The sequence below is a fragment of the Salvelinus alpinus genome, chromosome 37, assembly GCF_045679555.1.
Source record: "Salvelinus alpinus chromosome 37, SLU_Salpinus.1, whole genome shotgun sequence".
In the NCBI taxonomy this organism is placed as follows: domain Eukaryota; kingdom Metazoa; phylum Chordata; class Actinopteri; order Salmoniformes; family Salmonidae; genus Salvelinus; species Salvelinus alpinus.
In genome coordinates, this window is record NC_092122.1 from 11,545,147 (window position 1) to 11,571,946 (window position 26,800).

General features: G+C 47.0%; 1 protein-coding gene across 36 annotated transcripts in view; it reads left to right on the top strand.

Moving 5' to 3' along the window:
• Window positions 1-26,800, top strand: part of LOC139565913 (CUGBP Elav-like family member 2) — a 213,320-nt gene that overhangs the window by 81,569 nt on the left and 104,951 nt on the right. Inside the window, exon 1 of one of the 36 annotated variants that reach the window (XM_071386574.1) lies at window positions 963-1,474. The exons of 32 other annotated variants lie outside the window; for them this stretch is intronic. In XM_071386574.1, the coding sequence (XP_071242675.1) occupies window positions 1,398-1,474 (77 nt within the window). In that variant the 5' untranslated portion in view covers window positions 963-1,397. Of the gene's footprint in view, window positions 1-962; window positions 1,475-26,800 lie in introns of those variants that run through there. 3 more of the 36 variants (XM_071386593.1, XM_071386598.1, XM_071386599.1) reach the window with 3 other exon arrangements.

Genomic DNA, 26,800 nt, shown 5'->3' on the forward strand with positions numbered 1-26,800 from the left:
ACTTATGACCTATTTCACTATATAGGGGCCAGGTGCGGTGAAACATGCAGCGTACAGTTTGCACCTCAGGGACCTAGTGCCCTAAAGTACTGATGTAGGATCAGTTTTCTCCCTCCATACACTGACCTTAACCATTATGTGCAGAAAAAGAAGAACTATCCCTAGAGCTGTGCCTGGGCTCACACCACCTTGCACACCGTGTGCTCACATGACCCAGTTCCTGTTCAATTCTCCCAAGAGAGTTTCATCTATTGCCAAGAAAGAGTCATTCTTGTTATAGTGTCTTCCTTTTATTCCCTAGAGGGATGAGCAGAGAGGGCGCTTTGGTTTCCGGGGCACAGCAGCTTCCTATCCTGTTTATTTAATCCACACCCATACGATCGACACATTTACTGAACAATAAATACTACGGGTATTACATGTTTTACATTTGTCATTTAGCAGACACTCTTATCCAGAGGGACTTACAGGAGCAATTAGGGTTAAGTGCCTTGCTCAAGGGCACATAGACAGATGTTTAATCTAGTCGGCTCACGGATTCGAACCAGTGACCTTTCGGTTACTGGCCCAACACTCTTAACCGCTAGGCTACCTACCGCCCTAGCTGCGTTAAACAATATATAATTTGTATGGCCCATGTTAAGTGCCAACATTATTGAGTGATGAGAAATATAAAATGTGGTTTTCATGAGTGTACTTGGCCACGTTTTCATGAGTGTGCTTAGCCACGTCTCCTTGCGCATTCGATTATATACATTGATTACAGCTGGGCCATGGATTTGTTAACGCCTCATGGAAAAGAGGTCACTAAATCGAAGCATTCTTTCTGGCAGAAAATATCGAGTTATGTTGTTTAGCCTCCTACAATTCAATATTGCAAAGGCACACATTTTGGGGGGGCTTGTATTGCTGCACTTATTAGGCTAGTTTTAGTTTTGTCGTATAATGACCCTAATATATTACTGTCAAGAATAGCCACTGGCTGCTAATGTTCCCATATGCACAGGAATAACCGGTATAACGGTATCTACCACATGTTGTAACGGTATCAAATGGTTAAAGATTAGCTGCAGCGCGGGCCGCCACGCCTCCCGACTCGGCACCTGCATTCCACAGCCCGACAGTTTCCTGAGCAGAGCGGATTTTCAGACAGGATTAGATAGGAAAAAAACGAATGTGGGTGAAGAAGAGAATGTGACAACTGCCGAGTGTGTGTCTACTGCCTTGGGGAGGCCCTGGCACTTGCACCTGTCCCTCTCCGTCTCCGCGGCCAGGCGCAGTTGTCGAACTGGGAGAGCTGAGAGAGCAGAGCGACGCACTGTATATTTGTCAGGCAGAGCAGAGAGGAGAGCGCGGATCCTCAGCCTGTACACGGAGGGACACAGAGCCAGGGCAACATGACTTCATCCTACAATCTGGATTTCCTGCCCGATATGATGGTGGAGAGCCGCTTGCTGGTTCCGGGCGATAGAATGTGAGTCATTCGCCTGTTCTCCTCCGGGTTGCCGACTCTCCCTTTTTTTCCGACTATGGTTGTGGTTATGAAAAACATCTGTCCAATGTGGAAATGTTTGCGCTTGTGTTTAGAGAGACTGGATTTGGTTCACAATTACGCTATTTGATGCTGTTAGTTTGTGTTTGTGGGGCATTTGTTATCGATGGAGACGTCGAATAAAACGAGACTGCTGCGAGCCCGACAGTAAAGCACAAGATAACGCTGCCTAACAGACAGGACAATGATGAATGAACGGCATTATGAGGATTATAATGATATCCTGGTGAATGACCGGTGTCTTTAAAAAGGTTGTTTATCACCTGTCGTCAAATTGTTGTTCATGTAGCCTGTCTAGTGTATCTCCTCGCCTTCTGCTACATGCACGGAATAACGGGATAACTTCTTTGATATTTGCGGCAGCCGCTCATTAAAATGTCACAGGGTCTCGCCTGGATAGGCTATAAGCAGTGGGGAGCGGGGTTGCTTGTACAGGGTGAGTGCACATGTTGCGGGACAGAGTGGCTCCCTATTCCCCCTCTAATCATCCCTAAATACAGTGGTGTGTGTGTCACATGCTAATGATTTAACGCGCATGCCAGCTCTGCTGTCTTGTGCATTGTTTTGTCATTATGCACATCTTTGTTTGCAAATATGAGAATAATTCATTTATGCGCTAGCTCTATGCTACTTCGGTGTGAAAGGGATATTGACAGCAGCTTTGCACTGCAGACTGTATTCACTATGGCATGACTGCATAGTGAAATAGATCAGGGCATAGGTGAAATTGTGGGAACATGCCCCCCCCCAATATTTAGAACAGGTAGACCCCCCCATAATTAGCCCTCCCAGATAGTATATGAACATGCCATAAACAATGGCAAAAGGAGTAGAATTGCAGGAAATTAGCTTTAACGGTTGACTTTGGGCTCGAAAAACGGTCCAACTCCTCCTCTTTCTCAATTTTCAAACATAAATGGGGTGTGCCTTTGGGTCGTGGATGTGTCATTCTGGTCATGCACGCCCCCGACCGACATAACTAGTTTGTTAGCGAAGCTAGTCCCTGTAGCTAGCCAGTAACCCCTCTAGAATGTGTGGACTTCATTTCACAGAATGTGTTTTTGGACAGAATATATAGAATTTGGTAAATGGAGCTTCTGTAGCCAAATATCTTATTCATCCCCCCCAAAAAACATTAATTGACCTGGTGTGATGGTACATTGGACAGTTATACAGTTTAATAAAGCCTTTATTTTTGTGTTTTTGCCCGAAGCCAACCTTTAAAGTAACGGTCCAGTGTTTCCAGATTCCTATGAAATATGACCTATAATTATTTACAATGTGAGTGAAATATTTTTCCTTCAACATTTTTTTAATTATGTAGGATATATTAAAAAGTCGCTTTTCTGTGTTTGAATGGTGTGATCGTACCCCAACAACAGAATGGTGTGGGCTATATTGGTCATGAAAAATATTCATTCCATTAGACCGCTGATTGGCCAGCTCATCCTCCTCAGAGGGATGACATCATCCTCTATAAGGAAATAGCAGGCATTTTTTAAATGGTCTGTTTGCGATACAAGTTTGAGGTTGTGTTTTTTTCTCTTCCAATTTAAGCTTTGGTGACAAATACGAATCAACAACATTTAGGTATAAGTTAACAGAATATTAACTTTTAAAAAGTGTGATTTTCACTAGACAGTTACTTTAAAACGGCAAAATGTTATCTCAGACTCATGACAGAATGTGTGCTATATCATTATAAACTGTACATTTTTCTCTCTGCCCCATGGCAAAATGTGTTCAAATGCAGGAAGTTAGCTGTTTTCCCCCTCCACATATTCTTTCACTTATACTGTGTTTTGAAAATGCCTCTCCATATACCCCTTGAAATACCCCTTCAGAGAGGCATAATAAGTCATGTCAAACTGTGTAGAATTTCAGGAAATGCGTTTTTAAAATGTCCCCCCAAAAACCTGTGGGATAAAACACACAAGCTTATTCAAGCCATATCGGAATGCGCAGTGACTAACAACTCTCTGCTTGCTCAAATTCGATTTGCGGTCTGTCGGCACGAGTTCTGCTATAAGAGGGACAGAAATCAGATTATACTGCGTGCACAAGACACTTAATTCACTTAAATCCAGAGTTCCTAGAACGGGGACAACGAGAGGTTTTCAGGCTGACATAATGATCGCGGTCTGTTATTCCGCCCGCACAGCTGACTCGCGCTCCCAGTCCCTGTCCCGTTTACGTCCCCTCGACTTAGAGCGTTAGCTGTTGATGGCCCACGTTCTAATGGTGAGAATGTACCCCCCTCTTCTCCCCTTCTCCTCCTTCACCCTCTCTCCTCCTTCTCCCTCTCGCCCTCCCTCAGCTCTTTTGCCATCTCATGACTTCTCTCATTACGTTGTTAAATGTTGCACATTTAAACGGGCCTCACCAAATGGCCTTTGTGTGTGACCTCTCGTTCCAGAGGCGGAAGACACTCTGACCCTGTTTGATCCCATCAGACATTGAGCTGTTTCCCTCCACTGACTTGTCCATTATACTCACGCCGCCCTCTCATTTATCAGTGTCTATGCCTTTATGCACGCCCCCTGCTCTCACAGACGCACACACACACAACCAAGGGGAGTTGGGAGACCTTCAAAGTCATAGCGACGCCATTTATCTATTCCTGTAGCGCTCCGTTCCCCAATCCCTCACTCCTGTCGCCCTCTTCCTAGCTTTTACTTCCCCTACCTCCTCTCTCTCTCTCTCTCTCTCTCTCTCTCTCTTTCTCCTTCTCCTTCTCCTTCTCCTTCTCCTTCTCCTTCTCCTTCTCCTTCTCCTTCTCCTTCTCCTTCTCCTTCTCCTTCTCCTTCTCCTTCTCCTTCTCCTTCTCCTTCTCCTTCTCCTTCTCCTTCTTCTCTTTCTCTTTCTCTTTCTCTTTCTCTTTCTCTTTCTCTTTCTCTTTCTCTTTCTCTTTCTCTTTCTCTTTCTCTTTCTCTTTCTCTCTCTCTCTCTCTCTCTCTCTCTCCAGCCCTGAAAGGATCTGCCTGTTTTTTGAATGGTCTTTTCTCTCCTGCCTGACATTTAGTGGCGTGTGCTATCTGGCTACCTGCCGCTGTAGCCAGGCCCTGCTACAGTTCACGGTATCACTGTGTGAGTGTGTGACATCCCACCTTTTGCCTCACACACCCTCCTTTGGATTTATAATGAGAGGGGTTGCGGGTGGTGGGGAAAGAGCTTCTGTCGCCGGCTGAGGGTTGCTGCCCGCCGCGGGGACCGCACCATAGTGCCGTTAATGCTGGGTAATCTGGAGGTTTTAACTGGAGGGTACTTATCTGTGGCCTCGCTACGATGCTGCTTCTCACCCAGTTACAGAGAGGCGGACAGCTCCAGCAGATAACAGTTAGGGAGGTAACAGTTCCAATTCGCACTAACATACCCTTTTATATACCTCAGCTATTTATTCATTTACCTAGCTCCCAAGTGTTACCGAGCAGTTATGTGTTGTTATGAAATATAATATACCACATTATTTGTGTCAGGTTGTTTAATGGCTCTATTTGCATTTCAGATTAGAGTCCCTGACGATGATGTTTTTTCCATGACCTTTTTTTCATTCTCAGAATTTTATTCCATGATATTTTTTTTGTTCAATGGACCTGAAATGGCAGATCCCCCATGAGTCTAGTGAACTGATGGTAGTGTACTCAGAGTTTGGCTCACAGAGGAAGTCTTGGCCCCGTTCCAGTTCGGCCTCTAGCTACTTCCTCTAGCCCCCACCACCTTGAAAAGACTGCTGGTAGCTCTAACTAGCTTATCCCAGAACTAGATGGAGCCATCACTGTAATGCCTAGCAGTGGTTTCAGATCTGTTCACATAGAAGGGACACAGGGTTGTGGAAGTGTCTAGGGCCCAAAATGCCCCCTTTAAAGCAGTGGTCCTCTTAATAACGGGCTCCCTGGGAAATGTGCGACCCCTCACCCCAGACTGACTGTGTGTGGAGGATCCCATCTGTTTGACTTGACTAGAACTTCACTGGCCCGGAGGAACCATGACACTGACCCAGTCAGACCTCTCACTGGGAGGCTCAACAGTAGACTACGATGGCCTCATCTCCTTTCCTCCTCATCTCCTTTCCTCCTCATCTCCTTTCCACCAATATCACAGATAAGTCAACAGACTGGATAGGTTCCATCACGTTGCTTTTACCTGTCATGTTCTGCCAGACCAGTCGTCAGGAAAATACTATTGGGACGCGGCCGGGGGAAATCATTTTCCCTCTTACTTATTCTCATGTCCAGTTGTTCCTTCTTTACTTCACTCCTCGGTCACTAACTCCCTCGTTCAGTCTCTCTCCCTCGTTCAGTCTCTCTCCCTCGTTCAGTCTCTCTCCCTCGTTCAGTCTCTCTCCCTCGGTCACTAACTCTCTCGTTCAGTCTCTCTCCCTCGTTCAGTCTCTCTCCCTCGTTCCCCTCCTCCTCCCCAGAGACAGCTGCTCCATTCCTTCATCCCTCCATTCCTTCAGTGAAGCAGTGAAAGGGTGTATTTGACTACAGACACCCATTCATCATCCCCTATGCACGGGTGAACCACACCTGTCTTCCCCTCACCCCCTCCAGCCCTCACTCCCTCCAGCCCTCACTCCCACTCAGAAAGCACACAAATCAGGGGTCCAACAGCTGAAACCTCATGTGACAGAGAACATAGGATCGCATGAGAAATGTGTGTCAGGGGGAGAGAAGGGAGAGTTACAGGGAGGGCGAGAGAGGGAGAACGGTGGGTAGGGTGAGTGAGGGAGGGGGAAGTGTGAAAGGGACAGGGAGTGAGTGAGAGGTGGGGCATTGTGAGGCAGGAAAAGAGACAGGGAGACGGAGGGACAGAGAGAGAGGGGTACAATCAAAATGTGAGGCTCAATGAGGGAGGGTGTGAGAGCAGAGAGGGAGAAAGAAAGGAGTAAGAGGGAGAAAAAGAGGGAGGGTTGACAGTCAGGCAGGATGTGGCTTAGTGCCAGCCCGTTCTGGACAGCAGAGGAGCCTCTGATTTGAATTGTGGCTTATCTGCTGTGGAGATGGAGGGATGGAGGGATGGAGGGATGGATGGATGGATGGATGGAGGGAGGGAGGTAGAAGCTCATCTTCTCTTCCCCCAGTGGGACTAAGAGAGGCCTCTCCATTCTGTCTACTACAGTAGCTAGTTCACATACATGTCTATAGAAGCCTTCAGCCCCAGTGTTTTTTTACCTGCACAGACGCTCTCTCGGTTTACCTGCACAGACGCACGCGCTTTCCGTTTACCTGCACAGACGCGCTTTCGGTTTACCTGCACAGACGCTCTCTCGGTTTACCTGCACAGATGCACTCTCAGGTTTACCTACGCAGACGCACTCTCGGGTTTACCTACGCAGACGCACTCTCGGGTTTACCTACGCAGACGCACTCTCGGGTTTACCTACGCAGACGCTCTCTCGGTTTACCTACGCAGACGCACTCTCGGGGTGTGTCATCAGTACGTTGGAGGTCGCAATGTCCTACAGTAGATTTGTTAACCTTTTTCACCTTTATTCAACCTGACTGAATCATTTGAGTGTGTGTGTGTGCTGGTTGTATGATGATGTCTTCAGTTAGGTGGACCGCACATTGCTGGTTCATGTTAAAATCTGCTGAAAACGTTAGTGTGTGTGTGTGTGTGAGGCTGTGTCATCATGATGAATGTCTTTGAGCTGGTACGGCTCAGGAACGGTGATCAGCGGGGGTGATGTATCACTGCTGGGGATCTTAGGTGTGCGTGTGGGAGGGCGTGCACGCGTGTATGTATGTGTGTGAGTGTGTGTTGGGGATGTCTTGGCCCAGCCCTCTATGTCCTAATCTGGGTTGGATTAATTAGCAGGCTAATTTGGCGGGTGTGAGAGAGAGACACGGGGAAATGAACCACTAATGACTGGCTCATTACTCTTACCTCTCTGTGATGTCATGCTCTCCACTCAGCACCAGACAGACAGAACAGAGAGGATGGATACAGAGTCCCCTAGCGCGGCCTCTATCCCTCTCTCTCACCTCATAAAGAATAAGTGATTATCATCCTCTCGTCTACAGGGAATAGCTCGAATGCATAGGATTCTGATTTGAATAAATAGATTAGTTTGTCCTATCTCTCCCTTTCTCCCTCTCACTCGTAACCAAGAAAGCAAATACTGTACTGTGCACACACAAACTCACACGGATTCATACTGCACCTGCTCCTCCAGCTCACGTGAGGATTCATACTGCGCCTGCTCCTCCAGCATACTGCACCTGCTCCTCCAGCTCACGTGAGGATTCATACTGCACCTGCTCCTCCAGCATACTGCACCTGCTCCTCCAGCTCACGTGAGGATTCATACTGCACCTGCTCCTCCAGCATACTGCACCTGCTCCTCCAGCTCACGTGAGGATTCATACTGCGCCTGCTCCTCCAGCATACTGCACCTGCTCCTCCAGCTCACGTGAGGATTCATACTGCGCCTGCTCCTCCAGCATACTGTACCTGCTTCTCCAGCATACTGCACCTGCTCCTCGAGCTCACGTGAGGATTCATACTGCGCCTGCTCCTCCAGCATACTGCGCCTGCTCCTCCAGCATACTGTACCTGCTCCTCCAGCATACTGCACCTGCTCCTCCAGCTCACGTGAGGATTCATACTGCGCCTGCTCCTCCAACATACTGTACCTGCTTCTCCAGCATACTGCACCTGCTCCTCGAGCTCACGTGAGGATTCATACTGCGCCTGCTCCTCCAGCATACTGCGCCTGCTCCTCCAGCTCACGTGAGGATTCATACTGTACCTGCTCCTCCAGCTCACGTGAGGATTCATACTGTACCTGCTCCTCCAGCATACTGCACCTGCTCCTCCAGCTCACGCGAGGATTCATACTGCACCTGCTCCTCCAGCATACTGCACCTGCTCCTCCAGCATACTGCACCTGCTCCTCCAGCTCACGTGAGGATTCATACTGCACCTGCTCCTCCAGCATACTGCACCTGCTCCTCCAGCATACTGCACCTGCTCCTCCAGCATACTGCACCTGCTCCTCCAGCATACTGCACCTACTCCTCCAGCATACTGCACCTGCTCCTCCAGCTCACGTGAGGATGTGACAGGTGGTGTGTGTTTGTGTGTGGGAGCTTTCTATTTCCTGTGAATTGTATTTTATTGATGGCCTTGAGGCGATTGAAGCTCAGACGGACAGACAGACAGACAGACACACACACACACACACACACACACATAGATTGAAAGCTGAACACACACCAACCTACAAATTCTGTCATCCATATATTTATATGTATATATTCGTTTTCCATTCCTTAATTAGATTTGTGTGTTTAAGTTGTTGTTGGGGAATTGTTAGATTACTTGTTAGATATTGCTGCACTGTTGGAACTAGAAGCACAAGCATTTCACTACACTCACATTAACATCTGCTAACCATGTGTATGTGACCAATAGCATTTGATTTGATTCTTTGTGTTGTACACATCCTATCCCTGTGCTGTGGTGACTAGGAGAAAACACCTGAATCCTTACAGAGGAGAGAACGTTGCTTTTCTTTCTTATGGAGCGATCTCTACGTCCAATACTCCAATACTACACAGCTCTGCATTGTCAGAGGGAGAGTTTACCTCATGCATCATGCCTCAGCCCTGTATACCTCCTTCCCTCCTCTCCTCCTTTTCCCTTGGCTTTCTTCTCTCTCACTCTTTATCCTTCTGTCCCCTCTCTCCTTTCCCTCTCTTTTCTTAACATTTGAGGACTTTCTCTCTCTCTCTCTCACTCTCTTGCTCAAATAAAGGAGCCATCACACAGACAGGGAGGAAATGAGAGTTAGAGAGTCTATTTGTTCTCCTTCTCTCTGCCATCTTCTGCAGAGTGTAATAGACTCTACCATAAGCACTGGTCTAGGATCCGCTTACCCTCCCCCAATTGTTACCTTGACCATTCAGGAAAACTTGAAACTGACCCTAGACTAGTGTAGGGGAACAGGAGAACACCTGCCAGTGAAGTTCTGTAATCCCTACCATTTCTATATCTTCGTATCTACATATCTCCTCCCTCTATCTTTCTCTCTTTCTCTTTGTCTCTCTCTCAATTCAATTTTTTTATTTCAATTAAAGGGGCTTTATTGGCATGGGAAACATATGTTTCCATTGCCAAAGCAAGTGAAATAGATAATAAAGAAAAGTGAAGTCTCTCTCTTTCTATCACCCTTACTCTCTGTTTTGTATGATAAACACACACTCTACACCGCTGGGTAGAGAGCTGTCAGGGCTAACCTTGGCTCCTTGACTGGGAATGCATCCTGATCTAGGGGGGAAACATGAATAGCATGTCAGAAAGCTGCAACCTTTATTTGACCACAGACAGAGCAGCAGAGTGTATTCTCTCTCTCTCTCTCTCTCTTTCTCTCTCTCTCTCTCTCTCTACTTGCAGTTTCCAACTCCCACAGTACCATCACCCTCTATGCCCCCCCCCCCCCCCCCCACACACACACAATTTCATTTCATCCACGTTTCACTAAACCAATTCCTCCTAGAAAGTTGCTGCAATAGGCCCTTGCGTTTGGCATGGTGCCAGGGGGGCTTCTATGGGTGTGATAGATGTGTGTGTTAGAGATACTGTAGTGATCGATGTGTGTATTGTGGAGCACCACAGAGTAGTGTTATTGGGTTTTGGAGGAGGGGGAGCTGACAGCTTTATTGAGAACTGTGATTTAGTGCAGTGCCCCTGGACACTTGGATGCAGTTAGAGAAAGAGGGAACGGAAGAGGAGGAGAGAAAGAGGAAAGAGAAGAAGCTATGTAAAAAGGAGAAAGGAGAGTAGGGTGGAGAGAAACGGATCTATTCTACTTCCTCTCTCGCTTTCACCAACCCTTTCTGTCACTGTCTCTTTTTCTCTCTCTTCCTCTCTCTCTCTCTCCCTTTCTCTCCATCCTACTCTAAGATTGAGTAGGATGGGGAGACCAAGAGAGGGAGGGAGGTAGGAGATGTTGACAGGAAGAGATGGTGAAAGAGAGGAGAGGGGAAATAGATGTGAGGGGATCTGTTTATCTTTATCTCCTGTGTGTCCTGAGGGTGTGTGCAGTCATAACACTGATCTAATCTGCACCTCTAGAGGATTCTCCCCTCTCCCCATCCCATTACACGCACACACACCGTCTCTACTCTATCCATCCTTCCACTCATCCCTCTATCCCTCCCTCCCTCCCTCCGCTCCTCCATAAAAGGGCTATGGGCCTAAATGCATCATGTATATTTTCTCTCCTTTCATCCTCTCCTTCCTCGTGTGTCTTCCTCCTCCTCTTCTCTTCCTGTTAGCTTAGAGGAAGTTGTGTGTTCAGTATGTGTTGTGTTTTATAGTATATATGATCGTGCAGGCCATGAGCCACAACCCTACAGTATATGTCTGTTAACTATGGAGCTACTGCCTACCGGTTTTGCACATACTGTTGATACTGTGTGGGAGAGAGGGGGAGCGAGGGAGGAGGTATGTCATGAGAATATCAACGCTGTAAGGAGGACGAGAGAGAGGTGGAACTGGAAGGGGAACGGTAATGGTGTATCTCCCACTGACAGCGAATCTTCGTCTTCCTTTAGGGATGTGTGTTTCCCATGTTTAGATGAATAGATGTATAGAGGAGTATACAGCTAGGAGAATAGATCAGTAAAACCCAGAGAGAGAGAGACCCATTGCCCTCCTTTCTCCTCCTGTCCTCTCTGTGTGACTGGATCAAATACAGCATTTCTCAGTGTGGAAATTGTGTGTGTGTGTGTGTGTGTGCACGTGAGTCTTTTCATGTGTGTGAAGTACCTTCCGGCACTTCACACACATCCATTGGTATGTGGTACAGAGACAGAGGCTCACCTCACATTCTAAAGCTGCCACTTCTTCTCATTCCAGCCAACAGTGAGTGATTTGAAAGGAGAGAGAGAGTTCCCCCCTTCAAACGGCACAGCTCAGGAAAGGGCCACTGTAATTTGCCACAGAGACATGAGGGATCTTTAAAGCCATTGATTCCTCATTGCTCTGCACTTTTTCCACACACCTCATGGAGAAAGGGAAGGGAGAGAAGAAGGGAGAGAGGGAGAGAAGAAGGGAGAGAGAAAAATAAGAAAAACAGTCCCCTAGATGAAAGGCAAACATCTAGTGCATGTTAGGCCCTTAGCTGCCCTCGGAGAGATGTTGTAATGTGTGTGTGTGTGTGTGTGTGTGTGTGTGTGTGTGTGTGTGTGTGTGTGTGTGTGTGTGTGTGTGTGTGTGTGTGTGTGTGTGTGTGTGTGTGTGTGTGTGTGTGTGTGTGTGTGTGTGTGTGTGTGTGTGTGTGTGTGTGTGTGTGTGTGTGTGGTGTGTGTGTGGTGTGTGCACGTGTAGCTGTAGTTGTGTCCAGCAGTGTTGGATATCTGATTTCCACCCCCTCTAGCTTAGAGAACCAGAGAGCAGCCTCTCTCTCCCTGCAGGTCATATTGCTCTGTTACTACCATTGTTTCATTACTCCAAGCTGGTTCTGATCAAGCTGCTCAGATGGCTCTGGACAGAGAGGGGAACTTAAGGCACCGTAGCAGAGCCAGCGGCTAAAGGAGAAACACACTTTTCAGTCAGGTATTACCTAGTTATTTAGTTTAGTCATCAATTAGAATTGTTGGGTTCTGAGAATATGAAATGTTACTTATTCATGTCACTGATGGAGTGCTGAGGTTTAGAGGGTCTACACCAGAAGTTAAGGGTTATAGGAGGAAGGTATATAGTGGGTGCAACTAAGCTTGGAATGTGTTGAGTGCAGGGAAGTGATTACATGTGGCAGGCATTGATAAGGGAAGACGGGTGGAGATCTTAGAAACTAACAATGTCACTGAGGGAGAGAGGGTAATGTATAACGTTTACATTATGTCAGGATATGTCACTGAGGGAGAGAGGGTAATGTATAACGTTTACATTATGTCAGGATATGTCACTGAGGGAGAGAGGGTAATGTATAACGTTTACATTATGTCAGGATATGTCACTGAGGGAGAGAGGGTAATGTATAACGTTTACATTATGTCAGGATATGTCACTGAGGGAGAGAGGGTAATGTATGATGTTTACATTATGTCAGGATATGTCACTGAGGGAGAGAGGGTAATGTATAACGTTTACATTATGTCAGGATATGTCACTGAGGGAGAGAGGGTAATGTATAACGTTTACATTATGTCAGGATATGTCACTGAGGCAGAGAGGGTAATGTATAACGTTTAAATTATGTCAGGATATGTCACTGAGGGAGAGAGGGTAATGTATAACGTTTACATTATGTCAGGATATGTCACTGAGGGAGAGAGGGTAATGTATGATGTTTACATTATGTCAGGATATGTCACTGAGGGCGAGAGGGTAATGTATAACGTTTACATTATGTCAGGATATGTCACTGAGGGAGAGAGGGTAATGTATAACGTTTACATTATGTCAGGATATGTCACTGAGGGAGAGAGGGTAATGTATAACGTTTACATTATGTCAGGATATGTCACTGAGGGAGAGAGGGTAATGTATGATGTTTACATTATGTCAGGATATGTCACTGAGGGAGAGAGGGTAATGTATAACGTTTACATTATGTCAGGATATGTCACTGAGGGAGAGAGGGTAATGTATAACGTTTACATTATGTCAGGATATGTCACTGAGGGAGAGAGGGTAATGTATGATGTTTACATTATGTCAGGATATGTCACTGAGGGAGAGAGGGTAATGTATAACGTTTACATTATGTCAGGATATGTCACTGAGGGAGAGAGGGTAATGTATAACGTTTACATTATGTCAGGATATGTCACTGAGGGAGAGAGGGTAATGTATAACGTTTACATTATGTCAGGATATGTCACTGAGGGAGAGAGGTTAATGTATAACGTTTACATTATGTCAGGATATGTCACTGAGGGAGAGAGGGTAATGTATAACCGTTACATTATGTCAGGATATGCTATTGTTAGCCATCAGGGATCCTCTGGGAGGAGAAGAGACACAGTCTGGTATCAATAACCATGACATCCTTGAGTTGGGGAGGAGTGAGCACTTTGGGGTAGAGGTCAGATGAAGTGAGGAAGAACAGATATCACTAAGGTTCTGTCTAGCAACAGGGATGCATTGACTGTTCGGTGGTGGAGGAGGGGTCTCAGCCTAGGAGAAAGGGTTAAATATCTGTCACGGCTGTTGAAAGGAGAGGACCAAGGTGCAGCGTGGTGAGCGTACATTTTACTTTAATAAAGAATGACGCTGACAAAAAACAATAAACCATACAAAAACAAAACGTGAAGCTCAAAGGCTATGTGCCCTAAACAAAGTCAACTTCCCACAAACACAGGTGGAAAAAAGAGCTACCTAAGTATGGTTCCCAATCAGAGACAACGATAGACAGCTGTCCCTGATTGAGAACCATACCTGGCCAAAACATATAAATAGAAAATCATAGAAACACAAAACATAGAATGCCCACCCCAACTCACGCCCTGACCAAACCAAAATAGAGACATAAAAAGGATCTCTAAGGTCAGGGCGTGACAATATCAGTGTTTGTGTGAAATGTTTTTTTGTCTGAATTACAGCTGTAACGACCCTTTGGGAAGAATTACACTTGGTTAAGCTTCTCCAGAGTTACCTACTCTGAAAAATAAGAACCTAACAGAATCAACTGTATCGTTCAATACTGATACAGCATTAGAAGTTTGACTGGTGTTCTGTGTATTGTGTTTCCATTCTTTAATCATTATTAGATGCAGCTGGCTTAGTTAGACATCACAATAATAATGTTTACAGGGCTTTTTAAAATGACTAGGTAGCTCTGTGTGTGTGTGGTAGCCTCGGGGCTGAATGATGGTGATTTGGACCACTGCCCTCATTGTGTTGTAGCTATCGACTGGCCGGCCTACATGACAGCTCTAGTGCTGTTTCACAGCCTCGGGCTAACACACACACACACACACACACACACACACACACACACACACACACACACACACACACACACACACACACACACACACACACACACACACTCCGTGCTAGTAGATGTTCTTACAGGATTTTCAGATGACCATATTGATTTAATCCACAACACTGATACAGTCAGTTATCCCCTGTCTCTCTTAGTGCAGGGCAGCAGTTGGGATGGGCTAGATTCACACTGAATAGCATTGGCTAGCTTGGGCTTACTGGCAATGAGAAATGGAAGCAGTACGCTCTCTCTCCATCTCGCTCACTTTCCCTCTTTATTTATCTTCTGCATCCTCTTTCTGTCTCCTTGTTTCCTCCCCATCCCTGTTTTTCCTCTGTCTCTTCCTCCCTCCCTAATTCTCCTCCTGATCCCCTAAAAGGTAGAATGGTTATTACTGTTAGAAGTGCTTGCTGACGGCGAGTTGGGACCTATTTTTCCGGTTGTTTGTGTGTGTGTGTGTGTGTGTGTGTGTGTGTGTGTGTGTGTGTGTGTGTGTGTGTGTGTGTGTGTGTGTGTGTGTGTGTGTGTGTGTGTGTGTGTGTGTGTGTGTGTGTGTGTGTGTGTGTGTGTGTGTGTGTGTGTGTGTGTGTGCGTGGTCTGATGGCTCCCAAGGGTGTTTCCTCACGCGGAGGCTGCCGCCGCTCCTCTAAAGTTCAGGTAATTACATTTTCCGATTGGGTGCATAAACAATCACTGCAATCTCTCTGAGGGTGTGTGTGCGTGAGTGCATGTGTAGCCGTGTTTGTGTGTTTATCAAGGCCATACACCTTTTTCCCAGACAACCACTCACTGCATTTCTGAGTAATTCTGAGCAATTGCTGAGTAATGTAACATACAATACTGAGCTCTTCAGAGTTGAATCACTCTTGATTTAATACTCTTTCCTAGAACATATTTGTATGCTCCAGAATCTGTCAATCAATCAATCAAGAAATATATTTTATAAAGCCCTTTTTACATGTTGGACACAGTAATATCCAAATACGCAGCCTTAAACTGCACAAGAAAAATTCAGAGGCAGAAGCACATGGCTAGGAAATACTTCCTAGAAGGCAGGAACCTCGAGAAGAAACCAAGAGAGGAACCAGGCTCCAAGGGGTGGCCAGTCCACTTCTGGTTATACCAGGTGACCAATGGGCATCGTGTGTTTAGTATAAGCCCCAGTCGAGTATTCCAGTGGGAATGACAGAACAGACCAGGGTAGGGCAGGGCCATGTGTGAGTTTCATGCTGCCATAGTCCTGACAGGATGACAGCTGTCACAGAGCAAATGGAGGGAGGAGAGGAGAGACAGGGCCTCAGGGGAAAGAGATGCTTCCTCTAGTCCACAGCCGTAGACGGCCATGTAAAAACGCACAGTCACTGGAACACGGTGGATGGGGGAGGAGTTTCTTTCCTATAGGTCAGTACATCATGTATCGAAGCCTTTCCTCAGGTTCCCGTGCATGGGTCTTTGTTTACAACAATTACAGTGTCTAGGCTTCTCCAAGTGTTCATGTGTGTTGTAACGATCCAGTCTTGTCTGCTTCATTAGTTTTTATTGTAAAATCCATGAGCTCCATCCAACGATGCCTGTCTATAGGTTTTCTCTCAGTAATGTGTGTGTGTGTGTGTGTGTGTGTGTGTGTGTGTGTGTGTGTGTGTGTGTGTGTGTGTGTGTGTGTGTGTGTGTGTGTGTGTGTGTGTGTGTGTGTGTGTGTGTGTGTGTGTGTGTGTGTGTGTGTGTGTGTGTGTGTGTGTGTGTGTGTGTGTGTGTGTGTGTGTGGTTCTCCGTAATGGGGACTCTGGGGAGAGCCTCTAACATGGGGGGGGGGGGGGGGTGGACCCCTTAAGTGACCTACAAACCAGAGCCATCAATCAACCTCCTCTCTCTCCATCCCTCCCTTTCCTCTCCTCTACAGGGCTATTACTGCAGTCACCTGCTCTTAAAGCAGGTCTGTGCACTAGCAGTCCAGTCGACTAAGCCACCTTGTAGTGTATCCATAATGGGTTAGTGGTTTGCCACTGTGAGCTCCTGTGGTCGTAAAGGCCTGTTTTAACGGTTGGTATCCAGTGTTCAGGGGAAATGGTTGACCTCTTCAGTAGTGGTCCATCAGCAAGACCACGGTCAGACTGCACTCAATCAGTTTGTGTGTTTGTGTGTGTGTGTCTCCTTGATCTATGAGTGGGGGATCCTTAATAAATACAAATATACAGTACCAGTCAAAAGTTTGGACACACCTACTCATTCAAGGGTTATTATTTATTTTTACTATGTTCTTCATTGTGCAATAATATTGAAGACATCAGAGCTATGAAATAACACATATGGAATCATGCAGTAATCAAAAAAAAGTGTTAAACAAATTAAAATATGTTTTAGATTCTTCAAAGTAGCCACCCTTTGCATTGATGACATTCTTGGCATTCTCTCAACCAGCTTCACCTGGAATGCTTTTCCAACAGTTTAGATTGAGTTCCCACATATGCTGAGCACTGCTTTTCCTTCATTCTGCAGTCCAACTCATCCAAAACCATCTCAATTGGGTTGAGGTCGTGTGATTGTGGAGGCCAGGTCATCTGATGCAGTACTCCATCGCTCTCCTTATTGGTCAAATAGCCCTTACACAGCCTGGAGGTGTGTTGGGTCATTCTCCTGTTGAAAAACAAACCAGATGGGATGGCTTATCGCTGCAGAATGCTATGGTAGCCATGCTGATTAAGTGTGCCTTGAATTCAAAATAAATCACAGACCGAGTCACCAGCAAAGCACCCCCACACCATCACACCTCCTCCTCCATGCTTCACGATCGAACGACACATGCAGAGATCATCCGTTCACCTACTCTGCGTCTCATAAAGACACGGAGGTTGGAACCAAAAATATCAAATTTGGTCTCATCAGACCAGATTTCCACCGGTCTAATGTCCATTGCTCGTGTTTCTTGGTCCAAGCAAGTCTCTTCTTCTTATTGGTGTCATTTAGTAGTTTCTTTGGAGCAATTTGACCACGAAGGCCTGATTCACAGTCTCCTCTGAACTGTTGATGTTGAGATGTGTCTGTTACTTGAACACTGGAGCATATATTTGGGCTGCAATATCTGAGGCTGGTAACTCTAATTAATTTATCCTCTGCAGCAGAGGTAATTCTGGGTCTTCCTTTCCTGTGGCGGTCCTCATGAGAGCCAGTTTCATCATAGCGCTTGATGGTTTTTGCGACTTCACTTGAAGAAACTGTCATGAATTTTCCAGATTGACTGACCTTCCTGTCTTAAATTAATGATGGACTGTCGTTTCTCTTTGCATATTTGAGCTGTTCTTGCCATAATATGGATTTGGTCTTTTACCAAATAGGGCTATCTTCTGTATACCACCCCTACCTTGTCACAACACAACTGATTGGCTCAAACGCATTAATTCACTTTTAACAAGGCACACCTGTTAATTGAAATACATTCCAGGTGACTACCTCATGAAGCTGGTTGAGATAATGCCAAAGCTGTCATCAAGGCAAAGGGTGGCTACTTTGAAGAATCTCAAATAAAAAATATATTTTGATTTGTTTAACACTTTTTTTGGTTACTACATGATTCCATATGTGTTATTTCATAGTTTTGATGTCTTCACTATTTTTGTACAATGTAGAAAATAGTAAAAATAAAGAAAAACCCTGGAATGATTAGGTGTGTCCAAACCTTGACTGGTACTGTTTGTGTGGACGTTCACCTGTGTGTATGTGCCTGCCTGCTTGCATGCGTATGTTCGTTATTTTGTGTGTGTCTGTGTGTGCATTAATACAGGCCTAGTGGTGTGTTGCCCCCTTCCTGACATCCCCCTGTCGTCTCCCTGCAGTAGAGACCATGAGGAGAATACTGAGGGACATCCCCCTCACCCCCCTGTCCTCTCCCTGCAGTAGAGACCATGAGGAGAATACTGAGGGACATCCCTCTCATCCCCCTGTCCTCTTCCTGCAGTAGAGACCATGAGGAGAATACTGAGGGACATCCCCCTCACCCCCCTGTCCTCTCCCTGCAGTAGGGGCCATGAGGAGAATACTGAGGGACATCCCCCTCATCCCCCTGTCCTCTTCCTGCAGTAGAGACCATGAGGAGAATACTGAGGGACATCCCCCTCATCCCCCTGTCCTCTTCCTGCAGTAGAGACCATGAGGAGAATACTGAGGGACATCCCCCTCATCCCCCTGTCCTCTCCCTGCAGTAGAGACCATGAGGAGAATACTGAGGGACATCCCTCTCATCCCCCTGTCCTCTCCCTGCAGTAGGGGCCATGAGGAGAATACTGAGGGACATCCCCCTCATCCCCCTGTCCTCTCCCTGCAGTAGGGGCCATGAGGAGAATACTGAGGGACATCCCCCTCATCCCCCTGTCCTCTCCCTGCAGTAGAGACCATGAGGAGAATACTGAGGGACATCCCCCCTCATCCCCCTGTCCTCTCCCTGCAGTAGGGGCCATGAGGAGAACACTGAGGGACATCCCCTCATCCCCCTGTCCTCTCCCTGCAGTAGGGGCCATGAGGAGAACACTGAGGGACATCCCCCTCGTCCCCCTGTCCTCTCCCTGCAGTAGAGACCATGAGGAGAACACTGAGGGACATCCCCCTGTCCTATCCCTGCAGTAGAGACCATGAGGAGAATACTGAGGGACATCCCCCCTCATCCCCCTGTCCTCTCCCTGCAGTAGGGGCCATGAGGAGAACACTGAGGGACATCCCCCTCATCCCCCTGTCCTCTCCCTGCAGTAGAGACCATGAGGAGAATACTGAGGGACATCCCCCTCATCCCCCTGTCCTCTCCCTGCAGTAGGGGCCATGAGGAGAACACTGAGGGACATCCCCCTCATCCCCCTGTCCTCTTCCTGCAGTAGAGACCATGAGGAGAATACTGAGGGACATCCCTCTCATCCCCCTGTCCTCTCCCTGCAGTAGGGGCCATGAGGAGAATACTGAGGGACATCCCCCTCACCCCCCTGTCCTCTCCCTGCAGTAGAGACCATGAGGAGAATACTGAGGGACATCCCCCTCATCCCCCTGTCCTCTCCCTGCAGTAGGGGCCATGAGGAGAATACTGAGGGACATTTCCCCTTCCCCTCCTCCACTAATGCCTCTGTTAGTTATGAAACAGGGTTTGTGTCCCAAATGGAACCATTTCCCCTATATAGTGCAGTACAAAGGTAGTGCACTTTGTAGGGAAAAGGGTGCCATTTGGAACACAACCAGTCAGTCTGTTCAACTGTATACCTTCCTCCTTGGGCAAGGGCATACACAGGCCTATTTGTCTCCTCAAGGTAGAGTGTGAAGAGAGGGAGAGAGGGAGGTGAAGGATATTCTTGGAGATATTGCATTTCTATTAGTCTGGCCCTCATGTGGGCCTCTGAAGCATTGCTTCCACTGACAGAAACAGGGAGAGAGAGAAAGAGAGGGATGTTGAGACGGAGCAGAGTGATGGAGAGAGGAAATGAGAACAAGCTAACCGATATAAATATTAATTGTTGTTATGTTGAAGGTCAGAATACGTTTCAGTGCCAGAAAAGAACGAGGGAGCGAGAGAGAACGAGAGAGAGGTGTGTTATTAACTCCCCCTGCTCTTTCTGATCCGTTCCCGCTTGACATTAGCTTGAGAAAATGACATGCTTTTAGCGGCATTCAGCTCATCTAAAGAGACGCGAGGAGAGGGAGGGTTACTCTTTAACTGTGTCATTAGGAGGGAGGAGCTGCTGGAAGCTGCCAGAATGCACCGCTCTCAGGGATATGCTAAGATGACAGGAGAGAGACCAGGTGAATACACACCTCTCTCTCTCCCAGGAACACACACGTTCTAACACACGTGCACACACAGACAGACAGATACTGTGATTCTCTTCCTCTCAGTGGAATGTAGCACATACATGTAGCATGTTAAACCAAACAAATCCTTCAGCATCTGTCTGGTCTAACCTTATGCGTGTGTGTTTGTGTGCGTGTGCTTACGTCTGTGCAAGGAGAGCTCACACAAACCAGCTACTGTCCTAGTTCTCTCAACTAATTCCTCTCCATTCTTCTTTATTCTCCACATCCCCTAGTGCATTCTGGGATAATTAGAGCCCGGCCTCACCTCTACACTGAGGCATGCTGGGTAGGTTACTGTAATGAGTGGCCAGCCATATGAAAAGCTTATTGTGGAACTCACTCTTCAAAGCCTCCGTCCCATAGGACTGTTGATCTCTGACGACTCTGAAAGGCTTTAGGTTTGTTTGTTCTGTTGGGTTTAGTCATTAGTGTTGTCACATTGGGCTAAATAAATGTCCCCGATATTAGCAGTGATATGACCTTAATGGCGTTGTAATGGGTTTGTAACGTGATATGAACTATTTTTGCTCTCTTGAAGTTATGTATTAGAGCTGGACGGCACGTTGTGGTTCAGATCTGGGTTCAAATACAATACAAGTGTATCTGTGGTTGATTAAGCTTGCCTTGTTTAATGGACCAATAGAACAGTCCGTATACTGCAAACCCCGCACTTCTTGAACTCCAGGGAGGCTAGAGCAAACGCTTAAAGTATTTGAAAGATTTTAAGTAGAACTTGAACCCAGGTGTGTTATGGTTAGGGTTGGTAGGATGGTGATGTATGGTTGTTGTTGGCAGGGGTTCTGTGTAATGAAGTGTTCTGATTACTAGCTGGGACATGTGGTTTGATGATTGGAGATCAGGGGTGGTTAGCTGTGATTGGCAGGTGGTGGGCATGGTGGTTAAATCTGGCATGGCAGACTGTGGGTGTGTGGTGGCCCTGATTGGCAGTTAGGCTCAGGTAAACCTGTTCTGAATGGCCTGTGTGGTCAGTCAAAAGTGGCTCTGTGTATAGGTGGCTACCTATTGGGCACAGACATCAATTCAATGTCGGTTCAATGGAAACTACGTTGATTCAACCAGTGTGTGCCTAGTGGGGGCTGGGGGGGGGGGGTCCTGGCAGTGGTACAGCTCTATATGTCTGCAGGGTCGTTTCCTCTGGAACCCACAGGCACACTTCAGTCAGACACCCAGATGTTCACTCTAAACACACACTTCTGGTTGTGTTGACCTAGTCACGACCGTGTTTAAACTCTGTCTGGGCCAAACCACTCACTAATCACTACTCACCCAGCACAGTTAGTGGTCAAACACATCAGACCGAGATACAGAGACACACGCGCACATACACACACACGTACGTATGACACCTCATGCACAGGGCATAGCTCAGAGACATTCCACACAGTATGCATATACACACACACACGTATGCAGACAGACAGACAGACAGCACGTAGCTGGTCTCTCCTGCCCAGCCCAGTTAGTGGTCAAACACAGACAGACAGACAGACAGACAGACAGACAGACAGACAGATAGACAGACAGACAGACAGCCAGCCAGCACGTAGCTGGTCTCTCCTGCCCAGCCCAGTCTGTGTTGGTGTGTAGACTGTCATGTTTTTACTCTACTGTTAAACACCAATTATAACATTATTATACATTTAAAAAAATTAAAAAAACATTTATCAGACGTTCTTATCCAGAGCGACGTACAGTAGTGAGTTCATACATGTTCATACTTTCTTCGTACTGGTCCCCCGCGGGAATTGAACCCACAACACTGTGTGTGTGTGTAAACTCAGCGATCTCTGAGTTGTCAGTTTCAGTGCTGCTCATAAAGGTTCTATTCTGACCCCCATTCCTGTTTCTATGTGTTCGTTTAACACACGTTCTCATTTGTTAAACGGTCATATCAAACCGGTGTAGGGCATTCATGTGGTTTTGGTAACATGAGCAGAGGACGTAACATATCTACGATAAGTGTGTGTGTGTGTGTGTGTGTGTGTGTGTGTGTGTGTGTGTGTGTGTGTGTGTGTGTGTGTGTGTGTGTGTGTGTGTGTGTGTGTGTGTGTGTGTGTGTGTGTGTGTGTGTGTGTGTGTGTGTGTGTGTGTGTCAACATCTAACCTTTCCCCTGACACTTCTCCCTTTCCTTCTCGCTTTCTTTTTGGCCTGGTCGCCTCGTGACTGTGAATGTTAGGCGGCTGGTAGATGCCCTTTATACACACACACACACACACACACACACACACACACACACACACACACACACACACACACACACACATAAAGTTTTGCTCTCCACAAACCAGAACTCTTGAAGTGCGGAAACATAACAACAAATGTAAGTAAAGAAGCAGTGTGTTAGTGGGTAAGAGCAGGGGGGGGGGTTCAGGCAGCTAGCATTAGCCTATGCTGCAGAGGTTTACTTGTCATGGTTGTCAGCCTATACTTAGCTTAGCGTCTTCATCTACACAACATTAGCATGCAGTGCTAGCCCAGCTCATCCCTCTCTCACTCTCCTCTCTCTCTGTGTTTCTCTCTCTCTCCCCTCTCTCTTTCCTTCCCCTGCTCCATCATCTGTCTCTCTCTTGCCAGTGTGTGCTGGTGGTGTTAAACTGATGTTTAGTGACTGCAGCCCAGGCCAGTCAAAGACAGAACAGACTTTAAACAGTGTATGTTACTACAACCGACACGATACAACCCAACCTGGAGAGAAAACGGGAGGGGATCCCTATTGACTTGGGTATTATGGGGAACAGTGGTTGGTGGGGTGAGGGGGAGGATGCTGTCATGACAATAGGAGATTAGACTGTCTTGGAGGACAGTGGGTCCCCAGGGAGGGTAATCTCTATCCCAGAAGTCTCAGCAGACCCCTATGTAAAAGGGAGCACTAAAGCCCCCCCCCCCTCATTACTGAAAACACTGTTAATGTTCTCCTTGTCGGATAAGGCCCATCTGGGGGGGGGGAGAAGAGAGAGAGATGCAGAGTTTAAAATATATATTATTTTTTAATTCTCATCGTTGGGAAGGGCTCGAAAGCAAACATTTCACGGTAAAGTCTACACCAGTTAACATTTGATTTGAGAAGCAGAGTGACGGAGGGAAAGGAAGGGAGAGAGAGACGAAGAGCGACGCGGGGGCACAGGGATGGTGCGGCGGCGCCCAGGGTGGCAGCAGCACGTCATGGAGATGAGTAATGGCATCTGACGTATAGGCCTCTCTCTCTCTCGTCTCCCCCCCCCATCCATTTAATCATTACAAGCCATCAATCTCTCCGTCTGTCTAATCTTTCCTTCCCCTCCCTCTGTCCCGCTTCTCTTTTTCTTATCCTCGCTCACTGTCTTGTCTTTCTCCCTTCCCCTCCTCCCTCTCTCCATCCCTCCCTCTCTCCTTCTTTCTGTTAGATGTGAACTGATTTTCTACAGGAGTCCTGTATTCCCTGAGTTATATGTGACCTCTCTATCTCTCTCTCTCTCTGTGGTGTGTCTCCAATAGCGATGCAGTCCTTTGTTCCACACCCAGGGCCCAGTTTAATTTGACCGTGAGAACACCACCCACTCACTCATTTACACACAGCCACTCGCTCACATGTCAGTTCCCCCATGCCATCACACCTAGCTCACGGGTAGACCAAATGCAGAGCTGTCAGAGAAGATGGAGTTGTCTTTAACGTTACATCCCACTGGGCACACACTGGTTGGATCAACGTTGTTTCCACTTCATTTCAATGAAATTACGTTGAACCAACGTGGAATAGACGTTGAATTGACGTCTGTGCCCAGTGGGAACCTTCAGATAAGATCATCTGCTTGCTAGTTTCTCCATAATACTTTATCATGCTGTCATTATTGAAATGGCATTATGGTTTTAATGGGCTAATTTATCTTCAGCACATACAGAACAGCAGTGTAGTATCAATACGAAGTGTCTGGTAGAGGGACGCCTGTTTGCTGGGTTCTGTAAACCTCCCTTTTTAAAATCCATGCCAATTACTCTTAACAAACCACTGTGGATCCATTTTATTGATTTGTTGGTGGGCACACACACTCCTGTACATACACACACACACACACACACACACACACACACACACACACACACACACACACACACACACACACACACACACACACACACACACACACACACACACACACACACACACACACACACACACACCATAGTCTGGGGCCCACATCATCTGTTTCAAGTCTCTCTCCATCTATCCCACCCTATATTATTTTGTTCTTTCTTTCTTCTTGCCCTCCCTGTTTCCAGGTGCCTGTATGATTGAATAATTGACTCTGTAGAATGTTCTTTATCTCATAGGTCAGTGGTTCCTCAGTGATTGGTGCGTGTTCCCTAATTGCTCTGACATCATCATCGCTAGACTCTCACACGTCTTCTCCAGCTTGCTCACTTTTCTTCCAACTGCCTGATTGCATGTTCTCGCTTTCTCTTTCTCCAAGAACAGCCTCCCTCCTCTCCTTCCCTCCCTCTTTCTCTTTCTCCAAGAACAGCCTCCCTCCTCTCCTTCCCTCCCTCTTTCTCTTTCTCCAAGAACAGCCTCCCTCCTCTCCTTCCCTCCCTCTTTCTCTTTCTCCAAGAACAGCCTCCCTCCTCTCCTTCCCTCCCTCTTTCTCTTTCCCCAAGAACAGCCTCCCTCCTCTCCTTCCCTCCCTCTTTCTCTTTCTCCAAGAACAGCCTCCCTCCTCTCCTTCCCTCCCTCTTTCTCTTTCTCCAAGAACAGCCTCCCTCCTCTCCTTCCCTCCCTCTTTCTCTTTCTCCAAGAACAGCCTCCCTCCTCTCCTTCCCTCCCTCTTTCTCTTTCTCCAAGAACAGCCTCCCTCCTCTCCTTCCCTCCCTCTCTCTCTTTCCCCAAGAACAGCCTCCCTCCTCTCCTTCCCTCCCTCTCTCCAGGTTCACAGATGTGAGTCTGCCGGCTGCCAATACTGTATTTACTTTAAGTGTGTAATTGAATAAACCCTGAGAAACAGCTTGGCTTCCATCAATACTACAGGTGTCTAACCTTGAAGCACTGAGCCCAGATCAGCTATTCATAGGCCATTAATTAGACCACGAATCCACTAATTACCTCCAGAACCAAGCCTTGTAGGAGTGGGGAGACACACACACACACCAAGGCTCCATTCCGGCATGCTCCAGCCTTCACATTGAAGTTGCTATTTAATACGCCCCGTTTGATTTTGCCCTAGTAAATTAATGAGTTTGGAAAGCACTCAAACATTCTGAAGTGTGTTTTTGGTTATGCCTCGGGATAAAGTCTGGAGTGTAGAAACACACATGCACACACAGGCGTGGGGATGGAGTCTGGGAGTGGGAGGCAGATGTGAGGTACTACCTTCTCAGCATTCTACCCTCATCCTGAACACAAAGATCTTTGTTTTACCTCTTCCACTGCAGAGAGGAGAAATAGAGAGAGAGAGAGAGAGATGGAGAGAGAGAGATGGAGAGAGAGAGATGGAGAAAGAGAGAGAGGAGAGAGGGGGAGAGAGAGAGAGAGAAAGAGAGAGAGAGAGCGAGCGAGAGAGAGATGGAGAGAGAGAGAGAGAGGAGAGAGAAAGAGGAGAGAGAGAGAGAGAGAAAGAGGAGAGAGAGAGAAAGAGGAGAGAGAGAGAGAGAGAGAGAGAGAGAGAGAGAGAGAGAGAGAGAGAGAGAGAGAGAGAGAGAGAGAGAGAGAGAGAGAGAGAGAGAGAGAGAGAGAGAGAGAGAGAGAGAGAGAGAGAGAGAGAGAGAGAGAGAGAGAGAGAGAGAGAGAGAGAGAGAGAGAGAGAGAGAGAGAGAGAGAGAGAGAGAGAGAGAGAGAGAGAGAGAGAGAGAGAGAGAGTGAACAGTGGAGCCACTAGTAGCGCCTGTGTGATGATCTCTCTGTCGTTAGGGTCAGCAGCTGTTGTCAAATCCCCCCTGGTCCCAAAGGTACACATAATGGGTTTGAAATGGAACAACATGGCTCTAAATATACACCCACCAGTCACACTGTATCACAGTAGCCTGGTACACACGCAAAACATGCATTAACCCTAAGTGCTGATCTAAGGTCAGTTTGGCTGTTTATCACCTATTGATTAATGTTAGAACTTTGGGTGCAAGAAACTGATCCTAAATCTGTGTTTATGAGCAACTCTGAGCATAACCCCCTTGTCTACGGCAGTTAACCTAGTATAGTTATTCCTATACACTCTATTTACCTCAGTGTATTTACCCCCATGTACACCCCTGTGTGTTTCACTCTCTGTGCGTCTCACTCATGCATCCTAATAGCCCTAGAGACTCAGAGCTCCTCTCCTCTCTCAGTTATTTGTGTGAGAGACAGATCAATGGGCTTTGGGATTGCTACGCTAGCGCGTTAGCGCGTCGCCATTCAGACCCACTGAGCCGTGGCTAACGTCGGCGCTACAGCGCTCGCTAGCATAAAGCGCCCAATGGGGCGACGCACACCTGTACCCTCCCACGCGCG